Raw genomic sequence first — 19,118 nt, 5'->3', positions numbered from 1 at the left:
ATAAATTAATGTCAACTTCAGACACAATACAACTTCTTACACGTGTTTGTATTTATTGCTTATTTAGCTCTTATTGTCTATATTATCTATTTTATTTAATTCAGTGTTTTCACTACATTCTGTTTGTCACAAGTTGGAGCCTGAAGCCTAAAAATCTCACTGTGTCAATGCTCAATGCTGCTACACTGCACTGCAACAGGGCTTTTATTTTGAAATATTCACTCGGAACTGACTTTTATTTTTCAGGATAACTTGACGGTCTTCTTCCTCCGAGGTGTGAATATTTTTCACTGCATCTTCACAACCTGATTGTATTAGCTGTGACTTTTTCATCTTTCATGTACAAACTGCGACTGAATTTTCAAAAAAAATCAAATGAGCTCCCAAATTTCAACCTGGCAACCCCAAGGAGACAACTCAGAACAACAGAGATAGTTCAGGTTTAATCTGCCAATTTGATTTAATTAAAAAAAAAAAACACCCACATTTATATTAATAATACTGCAGTGTACAAATATAAATTATAGATTGTGTATGACAGAGTAATTTGCCAGTTAAGTTACCGCTGGAAAACAACTTTAATTTAAAATATTTAATTGATAAATAAAAATACTTGACCAGTTTTAACGACAAATACAGCACAGGAGAGGATGAAAACATGCGTCAGATTATAACAAAATGGCTGTACAGATATGCATAACACAAAAAGTAACCACCATGTTTTTTTTTACGATAATATTTGGTAAATACAAATATTAAAAATAAGACACTTGAGCTTTCACAGGACCATTGCAGGAGAAATCAATGCAAATCACAAACTCAGCGTCACAATGGGTTAATAATTAGTCCAGACAGACATAATACACAAAAGATAATATAAACATCTTTATTTTCTTTGAAAACTGGGAAAAACAAAAAGCAGTGTGAAGTGCGGTTGTGGATAAGAGTTTGTGGATTTATTAAATAAGACATAAGAGGCGACGGAAGGAAATTATTTTTTGTTTTAAATATATTTCTTGTGGGTAAAATTAAAACGAGATGCTACAGGGAAAACAAATGTAATGTTTAAAAAGTGATAATTCACAGTGAAGTCTGGTCCAGAGCGCAGTGAGCCAGCCTCAGGTTTTCTCTCAGTTCGTCCACCTCTCTCTCTGCTTTGGCCCTCACGATGCTCAGCTCGGTGTACACGTCCTTGTACTTCTTCGTGGCGTTCCTCTTGTCCTGTAACGTAGACGCGGAGATCAGTTTGGTTCATTCACTTCAGACCGTTCACAGTTATTATTTCCAGCTGCTGTTTGTGTGACTCTCACCTTTTGTGCTGACTGCAGTTCGTCCTTCAGAGACGTGATCTCCTGCTTCAGACACTGCACCTCAGACTCCTTCACTCGCAGGGTAATCTGAAATAAAAACTTCAAATAATCAGCTTCACGTCGAATCAAACAACTTCTTCACACTGAAATGACACGTGAGCATTTTGAGAGGGTAGACAGTGCTCAGTACTTGTGTCCTGGGTGACATCAAGTAGTTTAAACAACAGACACACTTAAAATAAAATGATTAGATTCACTGTATTCAGTTTGTATTGCAGACGTCATTGTAATTACTGACAACAAACACAAGAGGGAGCCAAACACTGGTTCAGTAATGATGGAAGCTGGAGAAATCAAACTTTATGTTGTGTCTTTTCACAAAATTATTACATTTCTCTTTTGTTCCATATTGTTGCAATTTAATATCTTTAAATGCTTTTTCATTTTAAATGTATAAAAATTAAAAATGTTCATTTATTTGTTTTAGAAAATTCTTCATTTCAGCAATTATCTGTGGTGTGAGAAGTATTCAGATCTTTTGCTTAAGTACAAGTAGCAACGGCACACTGTAAAAAGACTGTCACAAGTTAAAGTCCTGCATTTAAAATGTTACTTAAAGCTGCAATAACTGATTTTTTTGGCCACTTGTGGGCAGCAGAAACTAGTTGTGAACACAACACTGACATATTATCACCTTAATATGTTGAACTTGTTAGCAATCAGTTGCTAATTTACACATCCAGCAATTACAGAGCAACATGAGCCTTCATTAGGAGTCGTGTTTGTGTCACCTGATGAATGTAAGTCTAATACTCTCTCTCTTTTAGCTCTGTTTTTGGTCTCCACCAGCTCCTGAGGGAAACATCTGGATCTTTAGCTGCTAAATGCTCCACTATGTTCACCAGCTAGTCTCCAACTGTGTCTGTCTGTTGTTTGCTGCTGGGCACGTCGTGTTCAGTGGGTTTATTGGAGCTAAAACCTAAAACAACGCCATGAGAGCGGTGAGACTGAACCAAAACAGTAAAGTTGCAGCCGGACAGATAAACAATGAGCTGAAACTCACTTTAAAGCTTCTTTAAAGCTGACGGGCGCTGCAGATTCAGATGCTAACTCTCTGTAGGTCCATCACTACGAGTAAACCCTTCCAAATACTTGTATTCATATGATGCCTTGTTAATATAAAAGTATTGATTATAGCTGCCTTAATAAACCCAGAGGCAGACTGTTGATGTCAATTTTTAATCCAGCAAAAGTGACAAAATACAACTTCCAACAATTCAAAGCCTGTGCAAACTTGGCATCTCCTCCATGGGGACAGGACCAGTGGAGACTCCAGGAAGTTACTGGTCCCAGTCAAGACATAACTGTTGCACACCTCCATGAAACAGGGAAATCTGGTGGGTTTTTATACCGATTAAATAAACAAGACATAACGTGTTAGTTAGTGAGCTTTAGAGGTGCTGGTATCGTTACCTTTGGACTGAGCCAGGCTAGCTGTTTCCCTCTGTTTCCAGTCTTTATGCTAAGCTAGGCTAACTGGGCGTTAAGTCCAGCACATATTTTTAAGAGTGGTATCAATCTGTTATCAGCTGTTCCTTTACTGTTTAGGTGCACTTTGTATGACAACGTCCTCTCTTTGTCTCTCTTTCTGTCCTCACACAGAAACTCTCCCATATAATTTCTAACCTTGAGGACACACCTGTCCCTGCAGAAATACACAAATGCCAGAGTCGACTTTCCCTCTCACTACAAGCTACTCTTTAACAGTCTTCACATTGTCATTTCATACATTATTATAAAAATATTACTTGTAAAAGCACTAAATGAAGAAAATGGCCCCTGTGACTGATATATTAATATATATATATATGAAATTATTATATTATTATTGCTAAACCATCAATGTGTAAGCAGCTCGAAGTGGAGCTAGTTTTACTGCTTTAAATCAAGTTTAGTAGTTTAATTTACAAAACTGCATCATATTTTATAAGATGATCATATGTTTTGGGTGTAAAATCTTAATTTGTAAAGTAACTAAAGCTGTGAAATAAATGCAGAGGAGTAAAACGTACAATATTTCTGCTTTCCTTTTGCATAAAACATCAAAGACTCAGGTTGGAAAACGTGTCTGTCTTTCATATTCAGCATTTTCAAACAGTTCCCTCTCATTTCCATTTTAGCTGATACCTTTCTGTCCCTCCACACAGGAGTGAATGAAGAGGACACTCACCTCCATTTCGTACACATCCATTCCCTGACTGAGCGGCAGGGCGTCCTGCTTCGCCAGAGAACACAGTCTGGTGATCTCTGCTGCGAGGTGACCGCTCAACTCCTGGACGAGTCAAACACAATACAACAATGAGGCTTCTTACTTAAAGACACCGTGTATTTGTCTTATCTTACCAACCTCATTGCATAAATAATAATGAAAGCAAACAGCTCTCAATAACACTGAATTATTTATGGTTGCATTTAACAGCAACTTTAAAAATGAACCTGGATTGTGTGAAAATCGAAGCCCTCTATTAACAGTATATGATACATTTTAAACTGTGAGGTGACGAGGTGTGAAGCAAAGACACTATAAGGTGAAAGGCACAGGTGCCTGCATGGTGATTTAAAAACAACAGGAAGTTAATTATTGGAGTTTGACCGCTGGTTTGGCAGCAGTGGCTGTGACACACAGCTCATGGAGGATATAAAGGTACTTTAAAACACTTAGTGTAAAAAAATATGTGTGCTTCTTCTCGGAGTGAAATCTGAACACAGACATAATATATATATTTTTAGATTCAGTGTGACTTACACTTTCCAAGATATCATTACATCTGATGTCCACAAATAAATGTCCATAAATTTGCTTGGAAATCAAAGGAAAAAAGACTCCCCTTGTAACTGCAGAACTTGCCTGAGAATCATCACGTTTTTAAGTTTTCTTCAGTATCAAGGAGCTGCTAATAGCTAATTTGGCAGGTTTTTAATGGTGCTAATCTGCCAAAATCTAAACAAACACAGGCAAAAAAAAAAAAAAAAAAAAAAAAAAAACAGGGATCAAGTTTCAGCCCACAGCTAACTCATTGACTCCATGGCAACATTATAGCTACTTTCTGTTTCAATTTCTAAGGGTAGAATCAAAAAAGACTTTTACCGGAGAGCCTTTCCTGATTTTACTTGAGTTTTAATTTTCTTTAAACTGTATTTAGAAATTCTTGTTTTTTTTTATCTGTTTTCTTTTAAAACCAGATGGTTTTATGACTTGTGTGTGAGGTCTTTATTTGCTGTCTTTGTGAAGCACTTTGTAACGTGGATTTTGAAAATTGCTCTATAAATTAATACGATTATTATTATTATACTATAAAAAGTTGTAGAAAGCACCAGAGAGAAAACGGATAATTAATGGGCTGAAAACAACACAAAGAATACACACATTTCCACCAGGATTGTCTAATTTTTCTACAAACAAAAACCTTCAAAATAATTTGAAAGAAACTGTAATAATATAAAAATTAAAAGGATATATTAAAGAGTGTGTATCAGAGCTCTCACCTGGTTTCTGGTCCTCAGGTCTTGGTTTTCCAGCTGGCACTGACACAAGGCCTTCCTCTCGGCATCCACAGCCTGGACAAGATGTCCGTTCTCCAGACACTTCAGAGAGAACTGCTCGGACAAAACCTGGAGCTCCTGCTGGTATGAGGCCAGCTCCTCGCTTCGCAAACACACACACACAGATATTCAACACAGACTTTTCATAAGAACGCGTTGGCCAAAACTACTTGTGACCAGCAAAAACAAAACAATACGTGCAATAGATCATTTTTCCTGCAAACGGTAGCTCAGTCATCAGTTACAAGCTACACAACAAGATGCCTTGATATAAAGTTTGTTTGGAAAAGGGGAAATCCACACAAGACGTACCTGTATATGTCCTCCAGGTGTTTGCTTCCTGTGCTGTTCTCTGACTGACACCTCTTCTGCACCTCCCTCTCCAGCTCCAGCCGGTGAGCGTTCTTGATGGCTTCGATTGCTGAGAAGAAGACGAATAAGGCGGTACAAGATTTCATGAGATTGATTGAGGATTATATAGTGAAAATCAGAAGCAGATAAGAAAATATGTTGCGGACAGGAGTGATGAGAGTCTCTCCTCACCGGTTGCAGTAGCAGCGCTCTCCTCCTCCAGCAGCCTGTCTCTCTCCACCAGGAGGCGCTCCACTTCCTGTTGGTGTCGACGCTGCAGCTCCTCCACGACCTTCAGATGAGACTCCTCCATGGAGGCAAAGCCGCGCTCACATGTGGCCTGGAGGAACAACAGACGTTAACTTTCAGCTTCTCGGTCACCTCATTTAAGAGCTATTTGGTGAAAATCACTAGTCAAGAAAATTAAAGTAAAAACCGTGTGTTACCCAGAATTTGACCGGTTTCTATAACTTTTCTCTGTAGTATGAAAATGAATTCACTGACACGTGAACAATGTCTGCATTTATTTCTTTATGTTTTTGTCACGTTGTCATTGTGTGGTAACGCTGTTGTAAGTACAGACTGATTTGAGAAGTCATTGTTTTACCATTTAACAATACAGCACTGTGATGTTGACGAAAATAAATGCAGGCATGATGGAGTTTCTATTCTAGGCAAGGTTCAAGTCTCTAGAAGCTGATTTTCACACCTTATGGAAGTGAATGAAAACTAATGGCTGCCTAGAAGGAAGGATGTCGATCTAAAAACTGTGGTATTCTTTCTAGTCGACAGTGACAGTGAAATAATTCTCGCTGAAGAAATTAATATTGGTTAAAAGAGCAATGCAGCGATTTATCATTGCACTTGCAGCAGCCAACAAGCAGGATGAAATCATCCTTTTTTAATCACACAACACTATGTCAGGGTTCACACAGTGGAACAAAACCTCCATAATTTTCCCTTTTTACATTTTACTTAATGATATGCAGTATTTTTCTCAAGTTTAGGAAACCAGCTTAAAGTTAAAGGAAGCAGCTCAAGCAGTGTTTCTATATAATAAGATAAAATACTAGATGAAAGTGGCTTGAAGTGGTTTAATATTCAAATTTGTTGTGGTAACATTGATAGAATCATTTTGTTTAGGCTACACTCACACACAAACACACAGAAAAGACCAACTACACTGACAAAATCAAGAGCAAAAATCAACTATAAAGAACTGGACTGAAGAAGAGATGACGTAACGTGGAAACACGTGACTCAGTGTAAATCTAACCTAAACATGACTTCAACTTTTTTGATATTTAGGTTTTTTCTGTAATGCTGAACTCATTTGAAGAAACTGCTTGAGATAAAGGAAGGAAAGGAAACCTGAGGTTAATAAAAAAAAAACTAAATCGATGCAGCAGAACCAGAGATATGGTCCTCATTATGCCACACATTCTTTTCTGTGTTAAAACCTGACGCTTACATTACCCACAATGCAACTTGACCGCGGACGAGTTGGAGATTCAGGTGTGTTATGCTAGTAGCGGCTAATGTAGCCTAGAGCCTCTAGCCTGCAGCAGAGGTGAGCAGCTACAGAGGTCTGGTGAGCTCACTTCATTTTAACTCCACACCAACAGATTTGTTTTCATTTTCAAACTTGTTGTCTTCAGCCCCGACCGCCGCTGACTCAAGTGACATCACTTCAAGCAATTTATCAGACTGGAGACACATAAGGCTTTATACAACTTTTTTCACTCCCCAACACCTGTAAACACACTTTGATGTGCAGAATCGGTGGATCGGTTCCCACTGACTTTTGTCTGGCAGGAAGACGTCAAATTTACAGACAAAATTTGCTTCAATCTTAACACACTGGCCATGGAAACCACGCCGGCACTACCTACCTTCAGCTTTTCCATCTCCTTCTCATGTTGCGTCTGAACAGAACGCATTTTCCCATCTGACTCTTCTTTCATCTCCTCCGCCATGACAGACAGCAGCTCCTCCAGCTCCTTCACTCTTCTTCTCAGCTCTAAAACCTGCTCCGTCTCCAAGCTCGGATCTGTTTCCTTGTGGGCTGCATCCGTTTTCTCCTGGATTCCCAACTGACCTTCAACACATGAAAGTGGGATTTCCATGCAGTCGAGCTCAAGGGACTCAACCGTCTCGTCTTCTGGTGCTTCAGGTGTCTGTTGTCCATTTTCTTCCCCAGTTCCATCTGCTAACTCTGACTCAACATCTGTGTGCTGTGGGTAAATCTCTTCGCCCAGTGACGACGACTGTTGTTCTTCCAGGTTTGACAGTCTTTCTCTTAGCTCCCTGTTTTCTTCCATCAAGTCGACACAGTTACTGCAGATGAGAGAAGAAGTGAGCAGTTTCTGTTTGGTTTCTTCAAGTTCCCTCTCATATTTTGACTGAAGCCGGCTTAAACGACAGCAGTATAACGCTTCAGTTGCTGCAGAGTGGATGAAACCAGACACGGGATGCTCCGAAAAGTTAAAGTCGGAGAGTCTGTCAGCCATCAGCTGGAGTTTGTCATGTGCAGAGGTGCCAACAGAGGAGGCGAGGTGGTTTAGGAAAGAGATTTTCATCCGTGTGACGACTCTGAAATGTTCCATCTCACACAGCTGGTTATTAAACTCAAATATCCTGCTTTCATCTACCTTTTTGGTTTCTGTTGCTGTCTCACTTGCAATGTTCCAAATAATATCCATATCTTTCAAACCTTCCCTCCCTTCATGTGTGCATGGATCTGCCTCAGAAAGTAGACTATGCCCTAAAAGCAGCATTTGTTTCTCCACTATCATACGTTCTGTCACCTCACTAACAAGCACACAAGCAGGTTTCTCCTCATTGAACTGGGAGCGATTCAGTTTGTCGAGCAGCAAACTCCAAAACTCTTCCTCCCACTTCAGCTGACTCACCACTGTAGGCTTATTCTCTTCTCTTCTCAAACCAACATCTAACTTGTCAATCACCTCCAGTAACTTCCCCAAAGTGTTCAACCTCATGATCATCCCCTCTATCACTTGCTTGATCCTTTCTTCACCAGAAACACATCTGTTGCTTTCTCCACCGTTCAACCTCTCCTTCTCCAACTCTTGATTCAGCCTCCTGATGTCCGCCTCCGCCTCTGCCGCCATTTGACGGTAAAGTTTCTCAGCTTCCTTCAGCTGTGTGTTCTGCATCTGGAGCTCCCCGCAGGTCAGCTCTGATTGGTCGAGCTGCCGCTCCAGCTCCGTCAGCTTGGCCTCGGTAGCCTCCAAACACAGAAGCAGGTATCCCTCCGCTTTCTCAGCACTCTCGCTTTTCTCCTGTCCTGTTTCTTCTGTTTCTGTCGGGACGTTCAGCTGCAGCAGCGCCTCTGCCTCCCTCAGATTCTCCTCCAGGGAGGTGATCAAGGTCTGGGCCTCCAGGAGCTGCTGGTTTCTCAAGCTCAGTTCCCCCTCCAGATCTTCTACCCTTGTTTGTCCCAGCTGTTCCACCTCAGGGAGGTGATGGGGTTCAGTGTACCTGCTGCTGAGCTCTGCTTTCAGTCTCTCTATCTCGCGGTCTGCCTCTGTCAGTTGGTTTAGCATCTCCTGGTTGCGCTGGTTGAGAGCCTCGTTCTGGCTGGTGAGCAGCTCCACTTCTTGGGAAAGCCTCCTCACCATTGCCTGGTCCGGAGGTATATGGTGCTCTACATAGCCGTTCAGCGAGTTGTCATCTCTCTCTGCAGGCTTCTCCAGAATTAATGAACTATATTCGCTGTTATTTAATTGTGTTTCTGAGCCGGGAACCTGCTGATTCTGGTGGTTGGTTGTTGCAACGTCCAGATGTAGTTCTATAGTTTCTCCATCACTCTGAGAAGACACGTCTTGGCTGTCTGATTCAGGGGATAATAAAGGTGTGGCTACCGTCTCAGGAAGCAAATCTCCCACTTCTTGGAAATTGCCCTCTGTATCATGCAGCAAGATGCTGGGTGTCTGAGGTGATAATGAAGGTGGTTCAAGGCTGAGCTGCTCCTGCATGCCCTGTCTGATAATGTTCTGCTGTTGTAAGAGCTCTCTAGTTTCTTTGTATGTGTCTTTCAGGGTCTGTGTGTGGTTGTTTAATGGCTTTTCATTTGTGTTCGATGGGCAAAAATCTGCTTCAGAACTTGGTGGAGGGTCCAGCTTTAGGAAAGACAACAGAGAAAGGGGGATTAGCTACCGTATGTTATCACAGAAACTGAATCCAAATTGATCACAGTATGATTGTTACATAAAAAGATATGAAAAACTGACTAAAGCAAGTAGCTGAGGACCAAAATGTGGCAGACCTGCTGCTGATAATATCCTGCTGTACTCAGCTGAGCCTCCAGCTCCAGTCTGCGACGCTCCGACTCTGCCAGCTGGGCCTTCAGATCCTCCACCTTCAAAACACAACCACTTAATATATGAAAGCCTTTCACATCCCAAATCTGTAGCTACAATAATGATTCTGATAAAGGGCTTTAAAAAAAAGGACATCAAGTCCTGAATAATCATGCTCCTCTGTCCAATTAGTCAACATGATCATCAAGAAAATATATATAGTTATAGTATATATAAAAAATATATAGTTTTGGCAACAAAGTAGTTCAATTCATCTCTTTTTGAGGGAAATATCTGGCTCTTTAGATAACTTTCTTCAGCAGCTCGTTGCTAACTTTCTCTGTCTGCTGTTTGGTGCTGAGCAGGGAGCGTTCAATAGTTACGTCAGAGGTTTATTGGCTGAAAACAGGATTAATAAGATTGGTGACAGTGAATGTAGCGTAAAACCAAAACAATAAGCTAAAAGAGGCTAAAAAGCTCAGTAGAGACAAACACAAATGTGAACCTCATGGTGGCGCTATAGTAGAAGTCATTGGGATTCATCCTCTGGGGACTATGAATGTGTATACAAAATTTTGTGCCAAATCATCAAGTAAATATTGAGATAGTTCACTGGAAAAATAAAACTTTTGACCTGCTGGTGGCGCTAGATGATAAGTCAGGAGACGACCAAAGTCAGTAGGATTCATCCTAAAAAAATGAACTAAAATCTATTCATTTAAATTAAGTTTACATATATGAGCTGAACCCAGGACTCACCCCCTTCCTGTAGCTGTCCAGCAGCTTCTCAGAGTCTTTGGCTTCAGTAAACAGTGGGACAGTCGTCTCCGGTCTGAAAACAGTCTTCTCCACCTGCTTCCAGCACTCTTCGATCTCTTCCTCCACTTTTTGCTGTGACTTTGGACTCAGTGCTCTGACACCATCTGCTGTTTTATCTCCTATCACCTCCCAACCCAGAGAGAGGCCCAGCACGCTCTCATACCTCCGCCTCCTCTCCTCCCGCCTCTTGCTCCTCTCCAGGTCACCCAAGTCCAGTGAGCACAGAATTTTAGTCCTCTGAGGATTCGCATCCAGAGTCGGCTTGTTCTGAGGCCTGAACTCTGCCCAGTCGAAGGTTTTGTAGTGTCCTTCCCGCCGTCTCTCCATCACACTCTTGTGTTTGGGGTGAGGGTCTCTCTCTGTACAGAGTCCAGCGGTGGGAGAGTCCTGAGTCACATCTGGTTTGGGGAGGGCTTCAGGTGGGCTGCAGGGACCGTGGTGGACAGGTAAACTGTACACAACATGTAGGTATGTTTAGATGGAGGAGAGGAAGTAGAGTAGGGAACAATTAGTCGATTATTTGTTGATTAGTCAATTGACAGAAAAGTAATGGTCAACCATTTTGACAACCAATTAATTGTTTACATCATTATTTTAACTACTTTAATTCATTTTATTAAACATTCACTGTTACTTGTTTTCAAAATGTGAGGATTTTCTGCCTTTCTCTGTTTTGTATCACAGTATATTAAACATCTTTGGGTTTCGGACTGTTGGTCAGACAAAACATGTAATTTAAAGATGTCAGCTCTGGGAGATTGTGATGGCCATTTTATACTATACTTTCCAATCATAAAACTAATTGACAGATTAATCGATAATTAAAATAACTGTTGGTTGCTGCCCTAATGTAGCGACATCATGTTTCTAAATCCTAAGGCAAAGCCCATGGATCGAAGACAATCTGCCAAAACTTCAAATCTGAGTTACATCAACTAATTTTCTGGGTACAAGTACAGCAAAAGTATATTTATCTATCATTATTTTGACAATGTGATAAATAATTAGGCAGTAGATCATGAAACTATAGCGTACTGTGTTGGAAAGTGCATTTACTCAAGTACTGTACTTAGGTATAATTTTGAGGTACTTGTACTCCACTCGAGTATATCCATTTTCTGCTCCTATATACTTCTTCTCCACTACATTTCAGGAAAATGCTATAATATCATATATTATAGTCCACTACATTTATTTGACAGCTGTAGTTAAGTGTTACTTTTCAGATTTTCACATTTTTACATAAAAGTCATATAATAAGCTTATAAAATAAAATGTATTGTTGAAGATTAAACCAGTGGTTCCCAAGCATTTCGTCTCGTGACCTCATATAGAAAAACAGTGTAGTTGGAGCCTCTTGTCACGTTTAAGATGTCTGAGTTGTTAGCAGTTCCACCAAAGAGAGAAACTAAAATTATTCAATATTTCACAAAAAGCTAATATTAGAGAAAAGTCTTTTGGTGAATTATATATCATCTCACGACCCTTGAGATTTATCTGGTGACCCTATGTAGGGGCTGGACCCGTAGGTTGGGAACCACTGGACTAAACTAGCAAACTGTATATAAAGTAGTTAAAACTAGCTCCACCTCGAGCAGCTAGAACAGTAAAATGCTGCTCTAACATTGATGCATCAGTATTAACAATCTAATAATGTCTGCTGTAATAATTTATCACAGGGGACATTGTACTTTCATTTTTGATACTTCTGAATGTAAGACTTTTACTTGTAATAAAGTATTTTTACATTGTTGTATTGGATCTTTTACTCATATGTATAGGATCTGAGTACTTTTTCCACCACTGTTACATACAGGAAGTATTTGTCCCGAACATTTTCCTGATTGGCTTCATAACGCGCAGATTTCTTGGATTTTTTTTATTCTGTCCTCTTTTTTTACATTAAAAAACAAGATTAAATGTAGGTTCACTTAAAGCACTTTGTACTTTGTTTTGATAAGTGCTCTATAAATAAAGTTTTATTATTTATATTTATTATTATAAACTTATATCTACCACTGGACACTGATTTTAAATTATCACCCACATAATAACTGGTTTAAGACAACCATCCCACAGGAGTATTTGAATTTTACTTTACCTGGCTACATCAGGGGCGTTAGCTGGACGTACGTTTTTCATCAGAGCCTGGATCCAGTTCTTGCGTATCCCTGAAGTCATGGCCGACAATGTGTAGACACCCTTTGGGGTCTGTGGCATAAAAACATTTAACTTAACTTCTTGTTAATGCAGAAGAAACAGTTTTTGCCCGTTTAGTGTAGGAAGAGTTGTCTTACATGGATCTGAAAGCCGTAGTTCCTCTGCACCTGGTACTCAGACACATTATTACACTTTGTTAGGTCGATTTCTCCTTTAAGATCTGAAGCCTGAGGGGAGACAGCAAACGACATTTGAACGTCTTAAAGAAAACACTTCTTATTTGTATTCAATATAAAAAAAAAACTAATATTAAACTACCTCCTCAGCTATTGAGTCCTTGTAGTACCTCAGACTGTCAGTCGACAGCACAAACCAATATTTCTTCCACTAGATGGAAGCAGAAGACAAATTAGACTTCTAAGTTCATGATTTAAATGATAGAAATCATTTAAATCAAAAACATAACTTCAGTTTAGGACTTTAAAATGGTTTACCTGCTCATTTTCATCCAGTTTGACCATCCAGCCTTTTTTGAAGTTTAATAAATCTGGCTGTAAAGAAGACACAATGTAAACTTTTTGCCATTAACAATGATAATAATAATAGTAATCAGACTTGTGTGTAAATCGATCATTAATAATAGTAAATCATTGGAAGGGTTGTGTTGATTCGTGTGACTTTGTATTTAAGTGGCTCCTCTGGCTTAATGAAACTGAACTGTGTTTAGAGTAATAAATGTGTTTTAATGACTTTAATGACTTTCAAGCTTTATTATTGTTGTTTTTTGTTATGTTTGTAATGAATGATGTATATATTGTGCATCTAATTGTATTAACATTTTTGCAAGCAGTGGAGAAAAGTAATAAAGTACATTTACTCAAGTTATTTACTTATGTTCAATTCTATGGTACTTACACTTGTTTGAGTATTTGTATTCTATGCTACTTTCTACTTCTACTGCACCACATCTCAGAGGGAAATATTGTACTTTTTACTTCACTACATTTATCTGACAGCTTTAGTTACTAGTTACTTTACAAATTAAACGTTTTACACACAAAACACATGAAGAGTTTATAAAATATGGTTTGTTATAAATTAAACTACTCAACAGTAAATACAAGTGCAGCTGAAACGATTAGTCGATTAATCAATTAGTCGATTGACAGAAAATTTATTGGCAACTATTTTGATGATTGTTTAAGTAATTTTTCATGTAAAAACATTTCATGGTTCCAGCTTCTTAAATGTGAAGATTTGCCGCTTTTCCTTTTAACGATTTTAATGTTTTGGTAATAATGTTGAGGTTTGGACTGTCGGTTGGACACAACAACATCGTGAAGGCGTCGCTTTGGGATCTGGGTCATTGTGACGCCATTTCTCACTATTTGTATCTGAATTTTTACTAACAAATCAATCGATTAATGGAGAACATAATCGTCAGATTAATCCATAATGAAAAGAATCATTAGTTGCAGTCCGATACAAACTAGTTCAAAATGAGCTCCACCTCAACCAGCTACAGCAGCAACATCCTGCTTTTACATTAATGCATGAGGAATAATAATCTGATGATATAATATATAATAGTGTAACAGTCACAGGGGACATTTTCCTGCTTTGAGTAGTTTTACTTTAAGTACATTTTCCTGATTATACTTACATACTTTTACTTCAGTAACATTTTCAATGCAGGACTTTTACTTGTAACAGAGTATTTTCACAGTGTGGTATTGGTACCTTTACTGAAGTAAAGGATCTGAATACTTCCTCCACCAATGGTACGGACACAGTAAGGCGCTGTGTGGCCTCTAGGGGTCGCAATTGGAGCTGCCATGTTTTTTATCTACACTGTAGTTCAAAGCGTTACCTCTCACTGCCATTTAAAGCAGAAGTGTATGATGTCGCATGGTGCAGCTTTCATTTACAGACACAAATAATTAGTATTTTGTTTTTTATTTGTTCATGACTAACTAGTAAAAACCTAAATCTGCTTGGTGACTCACCGTCATGACGTTGTCTGACGTCCTGCGGTCCAGAGACCTGGCTCTTCTCTGAGGCCGGGGTGCGGTCAGCTGGGCTATGTCTCCACATGACTGGAGCTTCTGTGAAAAATTAAATGACACTGAAATTATAACAACTCCTTTCATCACTTGCGTTTTTTTTTTTTATCAGAAGGAAGCTTTCGCTGATGTGAAAACGTGATGTGTTTTCTCAATCAGGACGGTGGCAGTTTGTGTGTGCAGCCTGAATTTCATCAACCAGAGTAACTGATAGTCTGGATCCTTGGCAGAGATGTCAGCTGTAAGGATTAGGCCTGCTGTAGAGCACCGCGGGGAGCCCAACAGGCTTTTCTACACTGCCTGTTAAACTCTTACTCACATCACCACTGAACTGCACATGGATGACTGCATTTGGCCGTGGAATGCATGAAAAGGTTTTAGACGCTACATAATCCCTGATACTCTGTGGCTTTTTGTCTTACATTTCAAAATGATGCTACAAGTCCAAAAAAGCGAAGAGTGAGATTCCTGCATGCTTCTTCTGATCAGGTTTCATGCGGGCCAATAGAGCTGCTTCCACAGCACGTATCAGAGTCTGGATTACACAGCATTTAATGAAATAAGGGTACGTTTTTTTGTTTACTTGAGCCTCTGCTATTCAAAAGATCCATTCTTCCTTCTTATATAACCACTTTAACAGGAAAAAAATACCACTTTAATCGTTACAGAACATTCTTTGTGTTTTTCTTTTCTGACATTTACATTGAAAACGATCCAAGGACACATGGAGGAACGCAGCGCTCTGGCTGCGGTGTGAACTGGTCTTTTTTTCTTCCCAAACAATCGCTGACCGCTGCAGACAGAGCCTGTCCTCTGTTTTGTGAAGAAGCCTCCCAAAGCTATGGGGCTGTCTTGGGAATCTCAGCTCTGAGGCCTGAATGAACTCCAGACGGGCTCTTTTGACCTTCTCCTGGCTACCAAAACAAACGCACCCAAAGACATAAATCATCACGTGGGGGAAAATGTGCTGCTGGTGTATTTAAGAGGCAAATCCTCTGGAATGAGCCTGTCTGTTTAATCAAAGATTAACAGCTGCCACAGTGGTGACCATCTGTGTTGCACTGTCCAAATTATTGCACTGTGATCATACTTTTACAGTTGTTTTCTACATCAGCTTTGGCCACTGAGGGGTGTTTCAGCGTTGTCTCGAATCTAACAAACCAAACTGTTTGATAACTCAGAGGCTGATGTGAGCAGACCTGAAACATCGAGCACTGATCACATCAATTCACAGTGAAGAAAACACATGGGACAACCTGATGTTCGCGCGGCCTCCGAGCAGCAGATATTAAACAAATAATACGGAGAATAAAATATTAAAGCAAAAACGAACAAAACCACAAAGAGAACTTTTGGCATCATGGTTCAGGTCAGCGGTGAGCTCTAACTCTCTAGAGATGAAGTCAGTCCTGACTTCAGTTCATCTTTGGGTTACCTATCGTTGGTGAACTATCACAAAGCTGAGGGGCGTCTTACCAGTTAAACCAGGCTTCTTTAAGTAAGTCAGGCTTATTTTCAGGAAATTGTGTTTCATAAAGGAGGTTTAAATAAGTCTGACTTAATTTAATGTAGGTCAGGTTAGTTTTCAGGCTTAGATTCACCTCAGAATCAACCAGTGTTACATTCAATCTGACAGACTGAAACACAGTGTTTTCTCTCCAAAGGTTCCTCTTTACGTACATATAAAATCTACGTCGCATGTTGACATGAGCCGCACTTACAATCTGAGGTATCATATCCTTTTCATTCTGAAACATCTGCACAGAAACAACATACAGTACTGTATGTGTATTTAAAATAAAGCTCATAAACAACCCGTGGCTGCAGCCTCACTGTAAGAAACATTTTCACCATTTGTTCTCTCTTTGATCGTCACTAAAGAAAATTAAAGAACCATACACACAGAAATCGACTTATTAAAAATGCAGAAAGTGGCAGAGAGACAACCTGAAGGTGTTTACACGGTATTTTCACCAGCTATGTCACTTGTACAAACCAGGTAACACAATCCAACTGATAGAGAGCAAACTATTTTATGACAGGGGTCCTATTTGATACGTCAAAGTTGTTAACAGTATGTTGCATCTTATACTTCTACATCTTTAATTTTCAGCACTAATTATATGAAGAAAGAAGGGGATTTGAGTCCACAATGTCATGATTACAAGCAGAGCAGCAACAAACTGAGCTAACAGAGGAGCACAGCTGTGAGTTCATCTCTACTTCTGACAGTCTGAGCTCACTGCTGACCCACAAAGTGCTGCCAAAAGTTCTCTTTTGCTTTGTTTATGGCAGTGATTTTGTTTTGTTTTTTGCTCGTATGTTTAAAATGTGCTGCGTTGTGGCCGGTAACATGTCCGTTTCATTCACTGTGAATTGATGTGATCGGTGCTTGAAGTTTCAGATCTGTGTTTCAAAGTCATGAAATAAAGCTCTGACTTGGCTTTATGAAACTGGTTAATCCTGGTTCAGTTTGTTAGCTTTTCTGAGCCACCAATATGAAGCACCCCTCTGCTCTGGAGCCCAGCATAAAGTGAGCCAGCTTCTTGACACCGCAAAACCTGAGGTAAGCCCAAATTTAGCTGATTAATCAACTCATCGTGCTTCCTGATACAGAATTGACTGAAAATAAGCCTGACTTTCTGGAGCAACTGGTAATCTTGCTTTATGTAACACCCCTGTGGACTGTTTATGCTTCATGTTTTGTTTTATTGATACTGTCACTCACAGACAGACACTTGTTAAGGTCTACTCACCTCCTTAATCACTAGAGTCTAGCCCAACAACACACAGTGACTATCATTCACAAACAGATGTGCACTTGGAAAGGAGCTGCAAATGGAGGCACCACTTTCTGAGCCTCCCCAGAGTTTATCAAGTTCAGCAAATTGTGAGTTTTGAGATTTTCATCCTTGGGAGTTACCGACATTACGCTTTTTAGTTCTGAGAAATCCCTGGAAAAAATCTGTGAGAGGAATGTCTTCTCCCAGATTACGACACACAACAGGAGGCGGCGTGAATGCCTTCAGGGCATCAAAACAAGTTCTGTTCACAAACAAAATGCAGCTCTGAATGAATCACTGCCTTCCTCCCACCTGCTGATACATGCACCCGCTCACACACATGCTGGAAGAAACACATGCCTTGACACGGCAGGATTGGCTCCTCCACGTGCTTCATACCAAACTCTCATCACCTCCTTCTCAGCTCTCCACATGGACTGAATGTGGACTTGAATGAATCAGGATCCGTCTCGTGTTTACACACATTGGTTGACTGACGCAAACAGTCTCAGTGTGAAATTGAAGAGATTTACTTCGTGCAGTCGTCCACGCTGTTTGATCAGGTCAGAGCTCCTCTCTGCGCAACACCTGGTTGTGTGAGTCACGTTCAAACCAGTCCGGCCCACAGCCCAGCCCAGTACAGGCTGAATACAGCTGAATACAGTGACTGGTCTTAATCATGACGAACCCACGTTGAGATTAATCAGCATTACCTATTTATGGTTATTACCATCATATGGTAGCAAACGACCGCAGTCAGGAAATGTGTTTTTAATTGTTTTATGTTCATATTAAAGGCCCTGAAAACCTATTTTCTTATTCATGTTCCTACTATATGCTATGGTGTCCTACGTGTACACACTATTTACTACCAAAGTTACAACAACAATAGTCATTTCACAAGGGATATCTGTGGTTTTGTGTTAGTTTAAAGTCTGTTTAAAATAAGCGGGGTTCTTTTCAAATAAGGTGACGTCAGGTATTTCCACACAACAACAGGATGTCAGGTACCCTTTCATCTCAGGCGAGAGATCAGCTTAGAAGATGAAGGATTGAAGCTGCTTGTAGCTGATATTAAACATCTTTAATTCTGAGCATTTATATCTGAGCAAATTCTTGACCTTGGAGAATCACATTTTGTGGTCTATGTGAGGAACTCAATCCACAGAGGAAGGCCACAAGATATGGTAGAAAAGCTCTAGAAACAACGAGTAAGTTGGACCTTGTGAAGATAATTTTCTTGTCAAGCTAAAAATGAAAAAATTATTTAGAGTTTTCCCCAGAATGATACTCTCCTCCACATGGAAAAGCCTCGGAAAGAGCATTTAAATCATGGTACCTGAACACCTTTTCATAAAACACAAGATAAAAATGAAGCTAATACATATTCACACACCTTTGGTGCAATATGGGAGTTTCAGACACAAATCAATTAAAGAGAAGGACTTCCCCTTGACAGCCACTGTAATATAAATCAGTTCCATAATAAATAATGTGTGTAAACTGAGTTATATTGCTTACTGTATATCAGAAATGGATTAAACTGACTTACTAATACCTGATTTTCAATAATAGATCATTATTGGCCCAATACATAATTAAAAGGAATAGTTTGACATTTTGGGAAATACACTTATTCGCTTTCTTGCAGAGAATTAGATGAGAAGATTGAGACCACCATGTCTTCCTGGAGTCTTCCCTGGTTGC

The 19,118-nt window shown here is 39.7% G+C and overlaps 1 protein-coding gene across 2 annotated transcripts in view; it reads right to left on the bottom strand.

Moving 5' to 3' along the window:
- Positions 1-435: 435 nt before the first annotated feature.
- The window catches only part of LOC122869166 (myosin phosphatase Rho-interacting protein-like), a 30,875-nt gene continuing 12,192 nt past the window's right edge, over positions 436-19,118 (bottom strand). For both annotated transcript variants that reach the window (XM_044181875.1, XM_044181876.1), the window contains exons 9-22: positions 14,572-14,670; positions 13,060-13,116; positions 12,884-12,952; positions 12,703-12,792; positions 12,507-12,616; positions 10,346-10,856; positions 9,553-9,645; positions 7,157-9,406; positions 5,457-5,604; positions 5,226-5,334; positions 4,857-5,016; positions 3,541-3,642; positions 1,311-1,397; positions 436-1,221 (exon numbers count right to left, since the gene is read on the bottom strand). In XM_044181875.1, coding sequence (XP_044037810.1) covers positions 1,081-1,221; positions 1,311-1,397; positions 3,541-3,642; positions 4,857-5,016; positions 5,226-5,334; positions 5,457-5,604; positions 7,157-9,406; positions 9,553-9,645; positions 10,346-10,856; positions 12,507-12,616; positions 12,703-12,792; positions 12,884-12,952; positions 13,060-13,116; positions 14,572-14,670 — 4,026 coding nt within the window. In that variant the 3' untranslated portion in view covers positions 436-1,080. The remainder of the gene's footprint in view (positions 1,222-1,310; positions 1,398-3,540; positions 3,643-4,856; positions 5,017-5,225; positions 5,335-5,456; positions 5,605-7,156; positions 9,407-9,552; positions 9,646-10,345; positions 10,857-12,506; positions 12,617-12,702; positions 12,793-12,883; positions 12,953-13,059; positions 13,117-14,571; positions 14,671-19,118) is intronic.

Source organism: Siniperca chuatsi, linkage group LG21, assembly GCF_020085105.1.
Source record: "Siniperca chuatsi isolate FFG_IHB_CAS linkage group LG21, ASM2008510v1, whole genome shotgun sequence".
Taxonomy (NCBI): domain Eukaryota; kingdom Metazoa; phylum Chordata; class Actinopteri; order Centrarchiformes; family Sinipercidae; genus Siniperca; species Siniperca chuatsi.
The sequence above is the reverse complement of the archived record's forward strand: the minus strand, read 5'-3'. Positions and strand labels throughout refer to the sequence as shown.